We start from the raw sequence: 21,113 nt of genomic DNA on the forward strand, positions 1-21,113 counted from the left end.
TGTGGAAATTATTATTATTCCAAGACCAATTGATTAAAATTGTTCATGGGACAACCCCTTTGATGACTATAATAAAAATATGGTAAACCTAATTTTTCATATTGTTGTTTGAAGGGGGCAACATAGGAGTAGTGTGAAAGATAACTGACATGACTGCCCCCTGCAAACAACAATATGAAAGAGGAGGTCAGGCCTAAAGCGTTTGAAATTGTTCCAGAAAATTAAGTATTCCCCCCCCTTAAAAAATTCAGTTATATACACAACACAGCACACAAAAAAAACCAGAGGAAAAAAAAAATTGGACATGATTGCACACACAACCCCAGACACAAGCGTTGGCACCTTTCCAAAACTTTGTTTCAAGCGTGTGATGTTTTTTAAAACTCACCTGTGGCAAGTAACAGGTGTGGGTAATATGAAAATCACACCTGAAACCAGATAAAAGGGGTATAAATTTACTCAAACTTTGCACTATGTGTCTGTGTGTACCACAATAAGCAAGGAGAACAGAATGAGGAGAATAGCACTGTCTGAGGACTTGACTTGAGAACCAAAATTATTGATCAACAATCTCAAGGTTTCAAGTTCATCTCCAGAGATCTTGATGTTCCTTTGTGCAATGTGCACAGCATAATCAAGAAGTTTACATCCCATGGCACTGTAACTAATCTCCCTGGATGTGGAAGACAGGGAGAAAATATGAAAGGTTACTGGGCAGGATAGTCTGGATGGTGAATAAGCAGCCCAAATCAAGTTCCAAACAAATTCAAGCTGTCTTGCAAGCTCAGGGTGCATCAGTGTCAGCGCAAACTATCCATCAACATTTGAATGAAATGAAAAACTATGGTAGGAGACCCAGGAGGACCCTACTGCTGACAAAGAGCCTTAAAAAAATCTAGACTGCAGTTTGCCACATTGTATAGGAGTAAGACAAAGTAAGTAAGACAAAATCCTCCTTAGAAAGCTTCTTGCAGACAGACGAGACCAAGATAAAGCTTTTTGGTAAAGCAGATCATTCTACTGTTTACTGAGAATGGAATTAGGCCTAACACAGTGCCTACAGTCAAACATGGCGGAGATTCAAATATGTTTTTAGGTTGTTTAGCTGCCTCTGACACTGGGTGCCTTGACTGTATAAAAGGCATCATGAAATCTGAAGATTACTAATGGATTTGAGTCATAGTGTAGTGTCCAGTAGTGTCAGAAAACTGGGTTTGCATCCTAAGTCATGGGTCTTCTAGCAGGACAATGACCCCAAACATACTTCAAGAATCACACAGAAATGGATGGAATCAAAGCAATGGAGAGTTCTGAAGTGGCCAAGAATAAGTCTGAATCTAAATCCCATTAAATAGCTGTGGAGAGATCTTAAAATTGCTGTTGAAGGAATGTGCCCTTCTAATATGACAATATAGAAAATGTTCAGCACAGCCGAAGGGAGGAGGTGCACGGTCATAGGTTCCCAAGCCTCAATGTATAAATAACAAGTGACTGGCACACTCCGGACGTGTTGTGATGCAAAAATGGGGGTTTATTATACATACAGTAAACACAAACGTTTCGGTCGTAACTGGACCTTCATCAGTGTGCTAGATTACTAGTATGTTGGAGGAGCCCCACAAGTTAGAACTAAGATGCATCGGAAGCCTGAAGCTATATAGAATTCAGGTTGTAGAAGCAGTACATAGACGCAGGGGAGTATGTCCCAGGTGGCGCTATCAGAGGAAAGCCTGCACTTGCAGTGGACACTGCGTGCTCCCTCCATTCATCAGGCTGATAGCGTGCACTTCCCTCTTAGCCCTTAACAGCGGTGACACCGCGTGGCTTCATATTTACTGGGTGGATAGCGTCACCTGTGACACACTACCCTGCATCAGCAAATTGCTTCTACAACCTGGGATCTATATAGCTTCAGGCTTTCCTCTGACAGCGCCACCTGGGACATACTCCCCTGCGTCTATGTACTGCTTCTACAACCTGAATTCTATATAGCTTCAGGCTTCCGATGCATCTTAGTTCTAACTTGTGGGGCTCCTCCAACATACTAGTAATCTAGCACACTGATGAAGGTCCAGTTACGACCGAAACGTTTGTGTTTACTGTATGTATAATAAACCCCCATTTTTGCATCACAACACGTCCGGAGTGTGCCAGTCACTTGTTATTTATTTACTTCTAATATGACAGACCTGGAGTTTGCAAAAGAAGAGTGGTCCAAAATTCCATTTGAGAGGTGTAAGAAGTTTGTTGATGGTTATAGGAAGCAATTGATTGCAATTATCTATTCCAAAGGATGTGTAATCAAATATTAATTTGAGGATGCTAACAATTTTTCTCTAGCCCATTTTTGAGATTTTGGTGAAATGTTGTCCAATTTGCCTTTTTTCTCTTTTTTTTGTGTTGTTCCAATACACAAAGGAAATAAACATAACAAAACATGTGCAATTGCAATTATTTTCTGGGACAAATACTTCATTTTCTTGAACACTTTCAGCCAAGACTGTATATTCTTCTGAAAAAGCGTTACTGTATATGGCTGATGGGGCCAGGATCTCCATAGAAATAAGTATGCCATACAATAACCTAAAGAGACTGGTACATTTCAAATGGTTAGTGCTTAGTAGCAGCCTCCTAGATAGATAGACAATGTATGGCAGTGAAGTTTGGGGCCCTCACACATACCCCGACTCGTCAAAGTGGGAGTCCAGCCCAACAGAAATTTTCCACTTGGAATTCTGTAAGCATCTTCTTCAGGTCCATTGGAGCACCACCAACAGTGCCTGTTGGGCTGAGCTGGTCAGATTCCCTCTACACCTAGAAGTACTAAAGAGGGTGCTGTGATTTTGGGCTCACCTACATAGTAGAACTGCTACACATAGGTGGTTCACACAAACCTGGACCCCCCGGAACAGCTCACTCAAACCAAACCTGACTAAAACAACAATCACAGCAGCCTGACAAAAGCCAAAATAGAGAAAATGGTAGACGAGAGCCAAGATAGATACGTCAGTGACTGGACTGGACAGCTTATTTCCGTAAATCATTTTCTTCCTCTATGAGGTGCATCCATTCCTGAGAGATTCCCAGTCGGTAGTGCAGGACACCAATGAGGTCACCTTTCTTTGGCAGTCAATATTCTGGAATATAAAACTTTGTCAGAGTCTGATCTACCCATTGTCAGCCTTCTTAGCTGTGATTCCTTTCTACTTATCGCAGCGGTTTAGCTTCTGAAGATCACTAGTGTTCTTAGGTTACAGATGTAAAGTACAAGCCCAGCTAAACAAAAACGACAAGTTACGTGTGAAGCTAATTATATGAACAGACACAATATAGCTGAGGGGTGATTGAGATTTTCCGCGTCACGGTCATTACCCATTTGAAATTAATTACAAGTCTTCATGTTTCTGAGTTTGTGTTCGTCAGTGACGAGTAGCTGTCATCAGAGGATCTGCATAATTCTTAGCGCTTTCTGTTTGGACTTTTCTTCTGTCGGTTTTAAAGAGCTAAAGAGCTGGCACTGATCAGTAACAATATTACTTTTGATATTGTAGCTAGAGATGGGTGAACCCAAACGGTAAAGTTTGGGATCCATACCAGACACGGACTTCTCCTGGAAGTCGCTGTTACAGTTCGGATTCAGCAGCCCGAACAAACCTTGTTGAAAGGCTGCAGCACAGCCAATCAACAAGCTTTACTGTGTGGGCACTTTTAGTTCAATCACAGCCATGTCAAGTATTGGCATCTTCCCAGTCTGTCTGCTTTAGCTTGGCTGGTTATCAAAAATGGGGGGATCCTACACCGTATTTTAAATTATTTATTTAAATAACTGTCATCTTTACCTGTGCTTGTTATTAAAAATAGATGCGACTCCATGCCATTTTTTTCTTTTATTTATGAATTCAATAAATTTATGTACAGTAAGGCTACTTTCATACTAGCGTCGTGCACTGCATGTCGCTATGCGTCGTATTGTAGAAAAAACGCATCCTGCAAAAGTGCTTGCAGGGTGCGTTTTTTCTCCATTAACTTGCATTAGCGTCGCATTGCGACGCTTTGCCACACGTCACAACCATCGTGCGACAGTTGCGCCGTGTTGTGGCGGACCGTCGGCTGCAAAAAACGTTACATGTAACGTTTTTTGCTGCCGATGGTCCGCCATTTCAGACCGCGCATGTGCGGCCGGAACTCCGACCCCACCTCCCCGCACCTCACAATGGGGCAGCAGATGCACTGGAAAAATGCATCCGCTGCCCCCGTTGTGCGACGCATTCACTGCTAGCGTCGGTACATCGGCCTGACGCACTGCGACGGGCCGAGTACAACGCTGGTGTGAAAGTAGCCTTAGGTACACACGCACTGCACTAATTATCACACTGATACATTTATTACCATGTGGCTGGTGAATAGTCTCATCAGCATCACCTTCACTCACTGCTGTCAGTGAGACCTGGTGTAGGCTGATGAGAGTAGGGTACCATTCTGGTACCCGAATCAAACTTTTTTAAGCCTGACAACCACAGGTCCGACAATCACTAATTGTAGCATCACTTAAAGAAACTAAAATTTTCTTTTTATTTAATTATTAGCCTTTGTACGAAGTTATGAATCTTTGTAAAATACTCGATTACCTTATTTTGCTTTCTTCTATCTTTAACACCATGCTGAAAGTAATGACTTGTATGCCTAGTTCATATTGTCATTATCTAGCAAAGATCCATACTGGGAAAGGGATGATCTCAGTTCTTACCCCTTGTATGAGCATATAGGAGGGGAGCAGAGAAGCTCAAGCAGAAGTACAAATTTATCAACATCTGAAGCTGGACTCAGCAATTAAGACAGCATGAACTAGGCAGACAAGCCATCACTTTAGGCATGGCGTCAAAACGTCCCAGCATAGGTATCTAATGACCCATTTACAGGATAGGTCGCTAATAGCAGATTGATGGGGGTCCTACACCCGAGCGCCCACACTGATCAGGTGATTTTTCCTGCAGGCAATGGCTGGTTATTAACCTCGGGAATGGAGCATCTATTCAAAGTGTAGCAGCTGTTGCTAGCCGATGCCTGGTACAGTGGCACAGCTAATATTTTTATGCATAGAAGCTGTGCCGCAGTACCCAGCAGCAGCGTCTACACTTTGATTTGAGATGTGCTCAGCAGCTCCATTTGAAGCGATCACATCTGGCTGCTGCCGGAGCAAATAACAGCTGATCAGTGTGGCCACCGGGAGTCAGATCCCCACTGATCAAATGCCTATGCCTGGACAACAACTTTAAAAATGGAAGAAATTTAAGTAAGGTAATGGAGTATGTTAAGTATGTAATGGAGTCATTGGACGTGGTATATCTCGATTTTTCCAAAGCGTTTGATACCGTGCCGCACAAGAGGTTGGTACACAAAATGAGAATGCTTGGTCTGGGGGAAAATGTGTGTAAATGGGTTAGTAACTGGCTTAGTGATAGAAAGCAGAGGGTGGTTATAAATGGTATAGTCTCTAACTGGGTCGCTTTGACCAGTGGGGTACCGCAGGGGTCAGTATTGGGACCTGTTCTCTTCAACATATTCATTAATGATCTGGTAGAAGGTTTACACAGTAAAATATCGATATTTGCAGATGATACAAAACTATGTAAAGCAGTTAATACAAGAGAAGATAGTATTCTGCTACAGATGGATCTGGATAAGTTGGAAACTTGGGCTGAAAGGTGGCAGATGAGGTTTAACAATGATAAATGTAAGGTTATACACATGGGAAGAAGGAATCAATGTCACCATTACACACTGAATGGGAAACCACTGGGTAAATCTGACAGGGAGAAGGACTTGGGGATCCTAGTTAATGATAAACTTACCTGGAGCAGCCAGTGCCAGGCAGCAGCTGCCAAGGCAAACAGGATCATGGGGTGCATTAAAAGAGGTCTGGATACACATGATGAGAGCATTATACTGCCTCTGTACAAATCCCTAGTTAGACCGCACATGGAGTACTGTGTCCAGTTTTGGGCACCGGTGCTCAGGAAGGATATAATGGAACTAGAGAGAGTACAAAGGAGGGCAACAAAATTAATAAAGGGGATGGGAGAACTACAATACCCAGATAGATTAGCGAAATTAGGATTATTTAGTCTAGAAAAAAGACGACTGAGGGGCAATACAAATATCTCGCTGAGGATCTGTTTATACCAAGGAAGGTGACGGGCACAAGGGGGCATTCTTTGCGTCTGGAGGAGAGAAGGTTTTTCCACCAACATAGAAGAGGATTCTTTACTGTTAGGGCAGTGAGAATCTGGAATTGCTTGCCTGAGGAGGTGGTGATGGCGAACTCAGTCGAGGGGTTCAAGAGAGGCCTGGATGTCTTCCTGGAGCAGAACAATATTGTATCATACAATTAGGTTCTGTAGAAGGACGTAGATCTGGGGATTTATTATGATGGAATATAGGCTGAACTGGATGGACAAATGTCTTTTTTCGGCCTTACTAACTATGTTACAAAGATTCATAACTTTACAAAGGCTAATCAATAATTAAATAAAAAAAGTTTAGTTACTCTTAAGAGAAGTTGTGCAGGCATACGCTAACCTACCATTTGACATCAGGGGCAAAAAGAGAGTGATATGGAGAGAGTACTGGCAAGTCTAAAACTCCCCCTTACCTTTACTACTGTAGTAACGGAAGGTAGGGAATGTTTAGACTTACCAGTGCACTCCCACTACAGTGGCCATCTTGGAAGTAGGAGGAGCAGAAGGCACCATTGAACAGAGGAGGCAGAGAGATGCCAACACGGGTCACCAGGTAACGTAAACTACACATGGAAATTGCATTGTCACTATTCAGACCCAGGTTGGTGCATCATTTTAACATAAAAGATATCTTCTGATAAAATAAATATTTTGAATAGCATGCCATACTAGTGGTGGATATTAAAGAAAACATGATGGCATTCATTTTCCTGGTGATTATCCTTTTTGTTTCAGATTATGTTATCCTATTAGCATCTGTTAACTTAGTAACATCACTTCTTGTGTTAATGACAAAGTTCTTGTTTCATAAAAGACCTGCTCATCATGGTCAAATACAATAGTACAAATAAAGGCCTTAACAAGAATGCATGCAGATTTCACCCATAAAGAGAATATGACAGGAAGTCCCCACCCATGAGGGGAATTTGGCACAAAGTCCACCCATAAGGGGAAAGGAGCAGTGAGACTCCACATGTCACAATACTCTAGCAGGATTTTCATGGGGCAATTGGTTCCTTTCCTGTCCCTCAAGCTATGAGGACCCTGGGCTATTACTGTAGCCCAGATTTACCCCATGACGGTGGAGATCTTTAGGTCTCATATCTTACTATACTCCTATATGCACACTGATCTGTTTACTTCCACACCAAGGGGGGTATGGAACAGAAGTGTAAAGGAAAACACGACTTTGACAGACATGGGAAACAGACCAGGATAAAAGAAAACTACAATCTTGCAAATGAACTCACGAAACAACTAAGTGGAAATTAAGTAGGAGGGGTAAACCAAATGGGAAAGGATTAGGATAAACACACAATATCAAATAAAGGCTGCCGTCACACTAACAGTATTTGGTCAGTATTTTACATCAGTATTTGTAAGCCAAAACCAGGAGTGGGTGATAAATGCAGAAGTTGTGCATATGTTTCTATTATACTTTTCCTCTAATTGTTCCACTCCTGGTTTTGGCTTCCAAATACTGATGTAAAATACTAACCAAATACTGCTAGTGTGACGGCAGCCAAATGCAGATATCTCCTGTAAACTACACCAACCGACTGCTACTAATTCAGAACTCTCCTTCATCACCAAACCAGGAAGTTGTAACTATCAAGCATATATACAGAGGGGAGTGGCCAACACAGAACAGCTGAGACAATTCAGGATGGAGAGCTCCAAAAGATCAAGTGAACTGATTAAACCATGCATTGACAGAGCAAAGAAAACCTGTACTGTTTAATAGGATGGTGAAGCAGTTCTAATCAATGCAGACGTTCGTGTAACCAGGCGCCACAGTCTTCTGGTCACTCTCTGTGGTGGTTTCCCCAAGACACCACACATGAAATAAACAGAGCTCCTCTTAAGCGTTCAGAAGCAATTATGAAATATGATTTCTTGTCTTGGACTTTATTTGTGGCGGAAAATTTGCTTTGAGATTGGAAAAAACTATTTTGTCATGGCTGTTAGTAACAAATAATTAAAGTATAAACAAGACAAAGTCTGCCATACCTGAGCATAGGTTGCTTTGGGAATGCAGGCTGGTCAGTATTCTGGTTTTGAGGAGGTTTTCTTGTAACTTGCTTGTAAATGTTCCTCGCTGTGACACCAATCCACAACACTGTGCACAGGCTCGAGTAATGCAAAACAATGCCAACCTGGAGTAATCAGAAGCAGAAAACAGTCACATGATTATCATATGCACAGAGCAAGTAAGGGTCTGATGTGTAAATTGAATACTTAACAATTCATAGATTGCTTCTATTAATTCCATTTTCTACTTTTCTAGACGTAATGCAGTGTTAAGTCTTCTTCACTTGGGAACCAAAAGAAATTCAAAACAAAGGTTCCAACATTGCCATTTGCTGACGTATCCAAAAATAATTTAGAATTTCAGTCTAAAATTCACTAATACATTTTAGGTGCTATTGTACACACAAAAATTTACGGTGCTCTATGAGTGAACTTTTAGATTTTTTCTTCAGATTTTTTTAATGTTCGCATTTTTTTTAGGCCCTCAAAGGAAGAAATCTTGCAATCACTTATACAATACACTGCAATACTTTTGAATTGAAGTGTAATGTAAAGTTAACAATCTGCTATGACGTTTAGCCATGGGAAGGACATTATAGAAGGAACAAAGTAACCACGGGGGCTTTCAGTATGCCCACAGCTGGAATCACATCTTGGAGTGAAGAGGCGGTAGGACACAAGAGAGACCTCTTGGTATTTACCACTTAAATGCCGCTGTCAGCATCCAGTGGCACCCACTAGGCATAGAGCAGGCTCAGCTTTTGAGCCCGCTCTATACACTTTCAGGCAACATATGAAAGTCTTTTGATGTCTCACTTTCAGTCCGATCCCAGGTCCCAGCACCTCTACTACCCAGCTTGGTTTTGACTCAGAAGAACCTTTTTGTCCCCTCAGTGACATGTTTGTAGGTGGTTCATTTCACTAGCTAGGCCTACCCCTTTCTCTATTTGCATTGGTCATGATAGGGACATGTATACATAGGGTCACTTCTCTAACACAGAGAGGGGGATACAAAGTTCTCTTGTATTTTTAAGCCAAAGTGGAAATAGAAGTGCCAGGACCTGAGAATGTGACTGCAATTGGGACATCAGAGGACCTTTGTATATTGAACGTTTCCTTAATTTTATTTTTAAACAAATCTAAGGCATTTTTTGTCCAGTTAAACAATCTCTTTAATTCCATTGAAGGTATTTGAAGCTAAGGTATCAGGAAGGATTTTTGGCATTTTGGCTACAAATAAATGCATCTTTGGAAAAGGTGGCTTAGAGAGCAGGCCGCACTTGTAGGTTGATACATTATGTACACTGGGTATGGTGCTTTGGTTAGTATGCTGGGTGGCATAAATAGTCATTTAGTGAAAACCATGGTGCTCCAGGATTGATGGCGTAAGGCAGGGTAAGTTTGAAAATCTGAGGTGTGAAGTGCCACATGAGTAATGATCCTGGGGTGTCCTACCTAACCGGGCTTGGGAAACCCACCTGAGTTTTTATATTTTTGCACATGCACTTTACTTTTTCATATATATCTGAAGCGAACATGTCAGCAGGATTGTGCTCAGTGAACTAGAGAGTGTCAGGTTGGTGCCATTATACTGATTAAAATGATATATGGGTTGATGAAATCTGTCTTGTGGTTCTTGTGAAATTTTTAGTTAATGAGATTCTGGTGCTCCAGGGTGACCTGTGGGTGGGGCTGTGGGAGGGGCTTTATATGGAGCTCTGATGGTTATGGGCTTATGACAGGTCACTGATCCCTCATTGACCTGCCCCTTATTTTACATACTGCTTAGAATATTATATGGAAAATGAAAATGCTCTAGCATGATACAATGGCTAATATGCATATAATAATTTATGATTTAGTCATATAGTATTGCGGGGAGAAAAAAAATATTTTCATGAAAATGGCTGTGGTGGCCTCCTCTGCGCAGTAGCATATATCGCATTTAAATATTATCGTATGTAAATATTTAATGTCTTTCCTTACAATTGTATGTACCAAGGTGCGACTGTCCTTGCAGTGCTTCTTCTTGGCGTTCCTCATTCACTCAAGTGGATCTTAGATTTTTTTACCCATTGTCCTCAAATTTAATTCACTGGAAAGAAACTGAGCAAATGTTCCATTTCCTTGCGTCTCGAGCATATAGAATCGGTTCTACCTATGTCTCAAGGAGCTGTTCTATCCGCAAGCTGTTAACGAATTTTTATGAATGTTATTAATATGAAAATGAAAATACCAGTTCTGGCAGGATGTTAACATCTGCATTCAGAGAATAATTGTTAGCTATTACCATGGCAACTGCAATTACAGTTTAAGCCAGTCCTCAATATTCTTTTATTCCCATTATAAATACATCTGGCTTTATGAAATGAATATAAATACATATGTTGTGTTACAGTCTGCACTGATCGGTTACACTACATGGATATAAAACCCCATTCATTGGACTATTACTCTGATCTTCTGTAAATGGTCTTCCAAGGACGTCTTTCTAATATATTATCATGTTTAGTCTTTTTAAGCAAGAATATGGCTTTTTATAGTATTTTGATGATATGATTGGGTGTATTACACTGTTGATATCATTGATGTTGAGAACACGTCGATCAAAGTCCATCACTGTTCAGGAAGACTTGAGAATGGCACCTCAATTTCAAATCCCTCCAAAACACTAATTTATTGAGAGAAATTCATTATCTAGACCAGATTTCTTGTAGTCAGATCCTTTAAGCGGAATACCCCTTTAGGACGTGATTTGCATATTACCGGACACATGATGACTAGACTTTTCCAGCTTCGCTCAATACACTTGCACTGAGGGAGGCCGCACACGTCTAGTTGGCATGTGACCGCATGTATGTAAATCTAATACTTGCTGTGAAGCACCTGCTGCTCTTAGCACTGACATGAGAGAATCCTCGCAGCACACAGTGTGTGCATAGAGTGACTTTAGACTTGTAGACTAAGGCCAGACAAAGCTTTTAATGCGATTTTGAGAGGTTGTCTCAAGGAGGTTTCATTATCCAATTTTTTTTTCAGATTCACCCTTCACCTCCCCATGAAGGTATGATTGCACATTTCTTTAATCTGATAAGATGCTGTATTCTGCAACATCATGTATGCTAATGAGACAGGACTAGTCCGGTGGGGCATTTCTTCCCTACGACTAGTCTTCCCTCCAATCTTCTAATCACACCTCCCTGGGAATGATTGACAGCTTCCATTGCAATCTTTGGCTACGATCACAAGAATGTTTTTCTCTCATATGAAAAAATCAGTCTGATTATGCTAATTACACTCTGATTAGAGTGTGATTCAATTTCCTCAAATATGGAAAATGACCATACAAAGTCATCCGAGCGAGGTTCAATTTTTTTTCATGGACCCATAGACTTGAAAGGCCAAGAGCATTCCAATGATTGGAGGCAAATTGTGTATGCTCCATTTTTTTTTCACGGAACACTCGAGGATCACACGTTTGATGATAAATCAGACATGTGCACAGCCACATTGAATAATCTGGGGATGGGTGCTATCCGTACTATCTGTCAAAAGCAAAAAAAGTTTGGGCTAAAAAGCCACAGCCAGCTCACCGATCAAACGCAGGTGCACGGAACTTCATCTCGGACCAGGATGAGTAGATATAGTGGAAAACAGAAGAAGGCGTTCCAGCTCCATAAAATTTCAAATCTTTATTTCTCCGTTAAAATACGAATAAGAACAACAAATCCTTGTCTAAGTGCGAATGCAGGAGTGCACATAACATGCGACGCGTTTCAATCGTTAACCGATCTTACTCAATGCATGGTTTCCTCAGAAATGCGGTGATTCTTAAATGCTCAAAGACCAATCATACTGACAATTTTGATCACATGACTATTAGTGCGGGTCATGAGGCACAGAGACTACACCTGCAGCAACAGAGGAATACACCTGAAACAAGGTAAATTACCTGGCAAAAATGATCTAAAACAACACGTTAAACATACAATCACAAATACAATGAGTAATCAACAGTAATGATACATTATTTCATTCTTGCGATTCAAACCAAAAGGATATCTGGTTTTGAGGTTATAGATTTCTGAGGAAACCATGCATTGAGTAAGATCGGTTAACGATCGAAACGCGTCGCATATCTGTCAAAACGTCAGAAAACCCTTGTCTGATTTTTCCGGTCATGTGCGCTAGTCCATGTTCGCAGAAATATTGCAATATTATATTATTATGTCATTTTATATTTCTAATATATTTTATGCAGCAAAGTTAAATGTAAATGTTGTCATCTTATTTTTGATAAATATTCACTTTTGCAAACTAAATTCATAAGATTCCGTTTCAAAGAAGATTCTTTCCACCAACAAGGGATTGTGTATTTCTAGTGTGTTTGATGAAGTGAAAGCTGACATAATGACAACCAAAACCCATGTTATACCTACAGCTAGATGAGTCAAACTAAACGCATTGTGTCAACTTATTTTTGTCGTGAACTTTTAAGCTTTAAAAAAGGATTCAAAGCAAGAAACAATAGATTGTCAAATGTGCTAAATTAGGCGAGACCATTACAGATAGTTTTTTTCATTTGTCTAAGTAGCAGAACATACCCAAAACACTGTAGCAAAATGGTAGACATTGGTATTTCTCACTGATACAACGAAAAAGTTTTAAATTAGGAAAGTTTTAGTTCCAAAGTATACACATGGACAATTGTGAGCTTCAAAAGTCTGAATCCTCTACTTCATCTCTCAAATGACAGTAATATATTCAAAAATATAAAAATATTGTTACCGCGCTCCGTTGCCGTTCTGGTGTCTTACTATGGTCGGCATGATATGGCGTATACAAACAGTACATCTGATGTAGTTTTGCCAGCCAGACCAGGTAAAGAAGTGACTAGTAGGGCTCATGACAAATTTTTTTTGTGCAAGTGCTATCCGTGGTTTTCACGGGCAGCACTCATACCTATGACATTCTATGAGGATGTGCACGTCTGAATTTTTTTCCTCGGACTAAGTGGTCCATGGAAAGAAATTGAAGAATTGACAAATTTTGATCTGAGTATCTGATGAAAATCTGCAATTCAAGTCTACGGACCAGTGAAAAAAATTGCATGACATTTAAGTGCGTTCCGATTTTTACAGACTGCCAGAGTGGAGTGGAGAAGGCGTATACATTTTTTTTTTCTCTCTGAACGTATGAGAAAAGCTAATGCCAGTCTGGTCAAAATTTGATCAAAGTCTGATCCGAATTATAGGACCATTTTTGCTCAGATGAACCGAGCAAAAAGGTCCAATTATTTTGATCAGCCTTTGATCAGATTTTGACCAGAGTGCCATTAGTTTTCAGACTCTATCGGTAGTGTGAACCTACCCATAGAGGGAATGTGAAATCAGAAAATGATCTATTGCTTATGTAAACCTTTTATGTTAAATATTTTGTAAGAATTTTTAGTTTTAATTTTTTTATTTTTACATATCATTATTAGTGATGAGCGAATGGATAGAGTGTTATCTGAGCATGTTCGTGTGCTAACAGAGTGTCTTCGGCGTGCTTGAATAATATGTTTGAATCCCCGCCGCTGCATGTCTCGCGGGTGTTAACATCCGCAACACAAGTGGTTCAAACATTTTTTTTTTTTAAACTGTTTATTTTTGAAAGATTTTCTTTTTTCTTGTACAAATAACATCATAAACATAAGTATAGTTGTAGCAAAATTATGCAAAACATTGCAAAACATTTTAGATGTTTCTTCCAGTGGCACAGTGCGCAGCACTGCTGCTCCTACTAAAGTTAGGGCAAACATCTAATGCATCATCTAAGAGTAGGTGGGGTACGGGGAAGGGATAGGAGAAAAGTTAGGGAGGGCAAAAGACGCAGAAAGAAAGAAAAAAGGCACGTAACATCAGTTGGTTAGCTAAGTTACATAGTCATCCCATGGAGCCCATATGCGATTGAACAAATCAAGTTGATTATTAATACAGGCCGTAAGATTCTCCATACGTCTCATTTCTTTAATCTTCATCCGGAGTTTTTTCATAGTGGGAGCTGATCTTTTCTTCCAGTACGAGGCTAATAGACACTTCCCCGATGCTAGGATATGGAGGAGCAGCCTGGCAGTGCCCTTTGTCATGGGCACGGGGGGAACATTAAGCAAAAAAGTCAGAGGATCCAGAGGAATCTCTACATCTAAAAGCAGAGAAATCAACCCCTGTACTCTCTTCCAGAATGGGGATATAGTCTGGCAATCCAAGAATATATGTGGCAATGAGCCCACAGCCCCCAGACATCTCCAGCATTTATCCGACGTGGTAGGGTAAATATTATGTAAAACCTCCGGCGTATGACACCAATGCATCAGTATCTTGTACTGATTTTCCTTTTGTGTTATGCATGGTGACGATTTAGCTGCCCTAGGCCATATGACCTGCCAGATCGGAAGCGGAAGTTCCCTCCCCAGGTATCTCTCCAACTTTATCATGTAAGCATGATGGCGGAGTGAGCAGTATACTATAAATGTCCGTGATCAAACCCTTTATAGAGGGATTCCCTTTACAGAGTCGCTCAAAGGGAGTGGGGGTGGAGAACGTTGTGTTTTTATATAAAGTTAAGGCCAGGTGGCGGATTTGTAAGTATGAGAAGTAGGTCCTAAGTGGGAGTTTAAACCGCTCTCTAAGAGTCTGAAAAGGAAGAATATTTCTATTAAAGGGGTCTACAATATCCGCGTAATTAAATAATTGTGCTTGAAGCCATGGTTCTGTCGTAGCTGCAGTAAGACTATCAGGTATGGAGGGTGTAAAAAGGAAGGAGATCATAGGGGACTTGGGGGAGATCAATGGAAAGGCCTTGCTGCTTATCCTCCAAATTTTCATTGTAAATGCCATAGAGCCCAGCAGAGGAATTGAGGGGCATGTACTCCCATCTCCCCATAGCAATGAATTGGGATGCGCTGGAGCCATCCAAAGTTTCTCGATTGCTACCCATTTGCTATAAGCCCACAAGGAGGCCCAAGCTGGTATCCTTCTAAGGTGCGCGGCCAAGTAATATCTCCAGATGTCTGGAAAGGCAATACCCCTGTGTTTTTGGAGATGTGAGGACTGATTTAGCTATTCGATCTTGTCTCTGACCCCCCAAAAATTAAGAAGCACAGTCTGAAACCTCCTCAACACTGCTCGTGTGATCGGCACCGGCAAACCTCCACCATGTATAAGAACTTAGGTATAATAGACATCTTTATAGCATTTGCTCTGCCAAAAAGTGAGAGAGGAAGTTTAGACCATCTAGAAAGTAACCCATTAATCTCTTGAAAGAAGGCCGGGAAATGATGTCTATAAAGGGAATCGTAAGAGCCAGTCAGGAAAATACCCAAATATTTAATTTTGGTGTCCTTCCAAGCAAGTTTAAACTTTGATTTCAGAGCGTGCACCATTGCGCACGGTAAGTTAATTGGGAGAGCTTGAGTCTTTGTTGTATTTACCTTGTACCCTGAGAGTACTCCATATTCTGTCAAGATTGAAGATTGGGGAGGGAAATGTGTGGGTTGGTGAGGGTGAGGAGAATATCATCTGCAAATAGAAGCAACTTGAATTCTTTCTCCTGTACCTTAATGCCCTGGATATCTGGATTAGGCTACTTTCACACTTCCGTCGGTACGGGGCTGTTGCAAACCGTCGGCCCGACGTACCGATGGATGTTGTGCTAAATTTAGGCAGTTTTACAACGCATCCACTGCCCATTGTGATGAGCGAGGAGCGGGGGGCGGAGTCGGATGCGACGTGTGGCCACACGTCGCAATGCGTCGCTAATGCAAGTCTATGGAGAAATAATGTATCCTGCGGGCAACTTTGCAGGATGTGTTTTTTCTCCAAAATGACGCATTGCGACGTAGCCCAAACGACGGAAGTGTGAAATTAGCCTTATTCCTTATTTTGAAAGCCAAGGACTCTATACAGAGCACAAACAGCAGGGGAGAGAGAGGACACCCCTGTCTAGATCCATTTGAGATGGAGATACGAGAGGGGGGAGTTTAACCACAGGATTGGGCAAGGAATATAAAGCTTGTATAGCCTGAAGAAATGGAACCAATATGCCATATCTGCGTAAAGACGCAAATAAAAAAGGCCAACTCAGTCGGTCGAATGCCTTCTCAGCATCTAAACTGAGCAGAAGACCAGATTTCCCATTCCTTTCAAGGACATCAATAAGATCTATAGTACGTCTAGTGTTATCACCCGCTTGCCTATTTGCCACAAAACCGACCTGATCTTTATGGATTAAATCCGGAAGAAGCAAACTCAATCTATTAGCCAGGATTTCAGTACATTTTTTTAGATCGGCATTTAGTAGGGATATAGGACGATAGCTGGCGCAATCAGCAGGGTCCTTTCCCTGTTTATGTATTACTGTGATATGTGATCTCAGCATAGAGGGGGGAATGGGAGAACCCGACATGAAGGAATTAAAGAGCGGTAACATAAAGGCCATTAATTCTTTCTGGAATGTTTTCTAGTATAAATAGTGAACCCATCAGGTCCTGGCGCTTTAACCTGGGGCAATTCTTTAATTGTATTCTCCAGTTCTTCTTCGGTTATTATGTTGTTTAGTGTTAAAAGGGCTTCCGCACTCAAGGTTGGTAATTGACAGGAGTTCAAGTAAGTTTTGAATCTTTCTCAAACATATCTTTGAATGCCATTAACAGCTCTGGCACGATGGCTCCCCATGAATATGTACGCAAACCAACATTTAAAAAAAATAATTCCCTTTAAGATCAATAATAATTAAATTAAAAATTTTAGTAGGAAAAGTGTCATGTTCTAACATAGCCTGCTCCTTTCACATCATTTTGACGTTTCAATCACGCTCTATCAGTGACATTGGTGCACAACTGTATTTGTAGCTGCCAATACATTCCAAAATGCCACCAAACCCTGGTGGTGGAGCACGGAATAGGACGTCTAAAGAATGTCCTAATAAGCAGAGTCACAGCAAAACCCTCAGGGCTTTACCCAGATTCCCGAACATCCAGATAAAAGGGTGAGCCCTGGTGGTAACATCTACATGTGTCACAGTGACTTTTCAGAGATTATCAGCTCATTGTTAATTCTGCAATTCCTATTTATGAAGTTTTAGTAGTTAATTGTCCAAGTTTGGAGGGAATATGCAAGCTACGTCTGTTTCAGGACGAAAAGGCATCGCATTAAATGAACAGAGTGCAAAGCAATGAATTACCGACGATGGCAGTGGAAAAAACTATGGCATAGATGCCTGCAAAATCAATTCAGGAAAAAGAACGCATGCGTATTCGTGATACAACTTGACCTAGAAAAAACTACAAAAACCCTGAAACGGTTAAAAGAAACAACATGTTTGTTCTTTGGGTGGGTTCTACTGGGAAGAATGATTGCAGGAACGGCAAAGAACAAAAGAAGCACGACAAAACCGCTTAAGTAAAACTCAGTAGCGGGCATCTAATAGACATCATGTGCACATAGCCAGGGAAAATAACTACTCCTCCCCCCAAAAAATTAAAAGTTTCCTGAAGCTGTTCTACTTGAAAAACTTGTCCTCAGAAAACTTTATGTGCCCTAAGAGTGAGGCTACGAGTTTGGTTCTTTATACACAGCAGAGCCGCATGTTGTCATCCTATCCGCGGTCAGATACTTATACTACAAAAAGGTTCATTTATGAAAAAATGTTCTAGAGACTTATAGTCATACAAATCAGAATTTCTAATAATGAGGACATGCGACATTCAGGAAGTAATCTTATTTCAGAAGTTAAGTATTTGGTAAGATCTTGACAGAAGCTCAGGCTGTCCTTGATAATGAGATTATTTCCATTTTTCACTTCTGACAAGGAAGCTCTGAAAAATATGCGATGAAGACTTTTTAACGTATTAAGAAACCCAGAGAGGAATTATCTAAGGTAAGACCAGAAAATGTGTGTGCCATAACTGTAGGATAAGTTTAGAGGCGTTCATTTCCCACCTATTTTTTTTCCCTGTTCAGTCGGTGGACGGGGGTCAGTGTTCCAGTATTGTTAAGCCTAATATGTCTGGTTAAGGCCTCTTTCACACTTCCGTCATTTGGCAATGCGTCGTTTTGGAGAAAAAACGCATGCTGCAAAGTTGCCCGCAGGATGTGTTTTTTCTCCATAGACTAGCATTAGCAACGCATTGCGATGTATGGCCACACGTCGCATCTGTCGTGCAATGGATGCGTCGTGATTTTGCTGCCCGTCGTGACGAAAAAACGTTCAATGTAACGTTTTTTCGTCCGTCGGAACCGCCAATTCCCCTCCTCCCCGGAACTCATAATGGGCAGCGGATGCGTCTGAAAACTGCATCCGCTGCCCACATTGTGCATTATTTGCACAACGTCCGCCGGTACGTCGGAAATGTGAAAGAGGCCTTACTATTGCTGAAAAAGCAGTAGGGGAAGGCTTCTGCTGTAGACAGTTGCCTTACAACCAGACTGAAGCCTTATTTGAGGTCTGTGAGAATGGAGGAGGGGAAATTAGCATATTTTGAGAGATTCTTCCTATTTCACAGTGTTAGATGTAATATGAGACAGGATTGGAAAGGGAATATTACGCTGTTGAGAAAATATGAGTCTTGTAATTTGCAGCAACAGTCTAGACTAGACTTATTGCTGACTATGAGATGAATTTTATTATGTATTGTTTATATGTTTATCATTGGTTTTATATTAGGAGTCGGACCTTTCAATATGTCATGTGACAAATAGCTGTGATCTGGTTGGCTGGTTTCCCCCATATAGAGGTGAACAATCAGATCATGGTATGGCTTTGACAAAGATCGTCCAGATCGAAACGCGTTGCCTGTGTGCCTCTGTTGTCCACCGGCATATACCTCAGGGAGCTTGTACACCATATACAATAGGTTTTTATAATAGTATTAATAAAATGGTTATTTTTAAGGAGCTGGAACTCAACCCCCTTTTTTTCTTCTATTGAATACTACGTCTGCCTGCAGCGGAGTTCCGGGCACCTGCGGTGGTTACTGGTGAGCTGGCTTATGTTTGATTTTTTACAAAAGTATTGTGACTTTTAGCGATAACACGCCGGCCCCGGTCCATCTATAACAATATAGTCATGGCCTGGATGAGACGGAACGTGATCATGCCTGCCTGTCAAATTTATCATCAGTTACGCCACCAAAATTGGCGCTACGCCCATCTTAATGAATCACCTCCAAAACCTTCTATAGGCAAGTCTAACATAAAAATGTTATGGCCTTTGAAATGTAATTAAAAAATTAACGTTGTACTTAAAGGGTACTGTACACTGTGAGGATTCTCCACTGCCGGCGATGGCAGCTGCAAGCGCGTGACAGCTAGTGATTTGCATATGTATGGTCATGTGCCGACTAGACATACACTGGACATGTCTATTTGGAATGTGTCCTCGAGTATGCAAATAAAATACTTGTAGTCACATGACAGTCCGCTCTCAGCACTGACAGAGAATAGTGCGCGTTCTGTGAGAAATCACATCTGCAGTCACACGTAAGGCGGGACAACTTCTTTAAGATTAACATAGTCCTGGTCCAGGCAGGATTAATAGAGGGACTGCTGGAATTTCTTAAGATCTGTATATGTTACATGTTTAGTGTCTCCTATTCCAATCACATTCCATTCGGTTATCTGATACTCATATTTCACGCAAAATTGATGTCCGCAGTCTATATAAATATTCGTAATAAATCCCTTTTCATAAGAAACCTTTTCCATGAAGTGAATAAACTGTGCCACCGAGAAGCAAAATATTCATAGTACCCATCCCGAGACCAGGAAAAGACAAGATGCAGGATGGAGGATACAGCTTACTTTGCACACAACTAAGCTGTTTATTCCACACAATTCTCTTAGATAACGGAGATGTTCCTACTTTGTGATAACGCTCATTTCATAACACGGTAATTGTGCAAAAAGGAGAAGAAAAAAAACGTAAAGCAACAAATATAGAAAACTTACTGCTTGGTGGATGCGAAAGCCTGGAATGATGGAGAGTGTAATAGAAAATAACAATTTCGGAGATTGCTTTTAGTTTGCCAGAATATGTGATTTCTTTCAAAAAAATGTTCTATTTAGAAAGAATGAATAGCCTCGAAATTGTGCTGGAAAAAAAATCTAGATGTTTTCATACAAGATTCTAGGTCCAATGCTAAATCTGTAACAGGGCATCAACTATGGAAAATTATTTATACTATGGATGTACTTGTATGAGAAAAAAGGGAGATTTGGACCTACTCAGTCCCAAAGCCTCAGACCCCACTTCATGCCACTGTGGTTTAGTCATGTATGGAAAAAAATAATTTAGAGGGAAACATATGATAGCTGATGAGACAGGCTGCCCGATACATTCTATACTTTGGCATGGAAAAAGTCATATTTTTTTTGCTGCTATCATCTGTATGTACTGACGTTTTTATTTGATCAATTTTAAGGTCAATTGGAGTTGGGGCCCAAAGGCTTGCACTCAAAATTGTCGTAGAATTAGTGCTGTTTTTTATCTATCTATCTATCTATCTATCTATCTATCTATCTATTATCTATATATCTATCTATTATCTATCTATCAATCATCTATCTATTACCTATCTAACTACAGAAAGTATTCAGACCCCTTTAAATTTTTCACTCTTTGTTTCATTGCAGCCATTTGATAAAATCAAAAAAGTTCATTTTTTTCTCATTAATGTACACTCTGCACCCCATTTTTCAAATTTAATAAAAAAGAAAAACTGAAATATCACATGGTCATAAGTATTCAGACTCTATCTTTCTATCTATCTATCTATCTATCTATCTATCTATCTATCTATCT

The 21,113-nt window shown here is 40.6% G+C and overlaps 1 protein-coding gene across 2 annotated transcripts in view; it reads right to left on the minus strand.

The window, feature by feature from the left end:
- Positions 1–21,113, minus strand: part of ADGRA1 (adhesion G protein-coupled receptor A1) — an 873,399-nt gene that overhangs the window by 113,731 nt on the left and 738,555 nt on the right. For both annotated transcript variants that reach the window (XM_069753826.1, XM_069753828.1), the window contains one exon: positions 8,250–8,395. In XM_069753826.1, the coding sequence (XP_069609927.1) occupies positions 8,250–8,395 (146 nt within the window). The remainder of the gene's footprint in view (positions 1–8,249; positions 8,396–21,113) is intronic.

The sequence above is a fragment of the Ranitomeya imitator genome, chromosome 2 (assembly GCF_032444005.1).
Source record: "Ranitomeya imitator isolate aRanImi1 chromosome 2, aRanImi1.pri, whole genome shotgun sequence".
In the NCBI taxonomy this organism is placed as follows: Eukaryota; Metazoa; Chordata; class Amphibia; order Anura; family Dendrobatidae; genus Ranitomeya; species Ranitomeya imitator.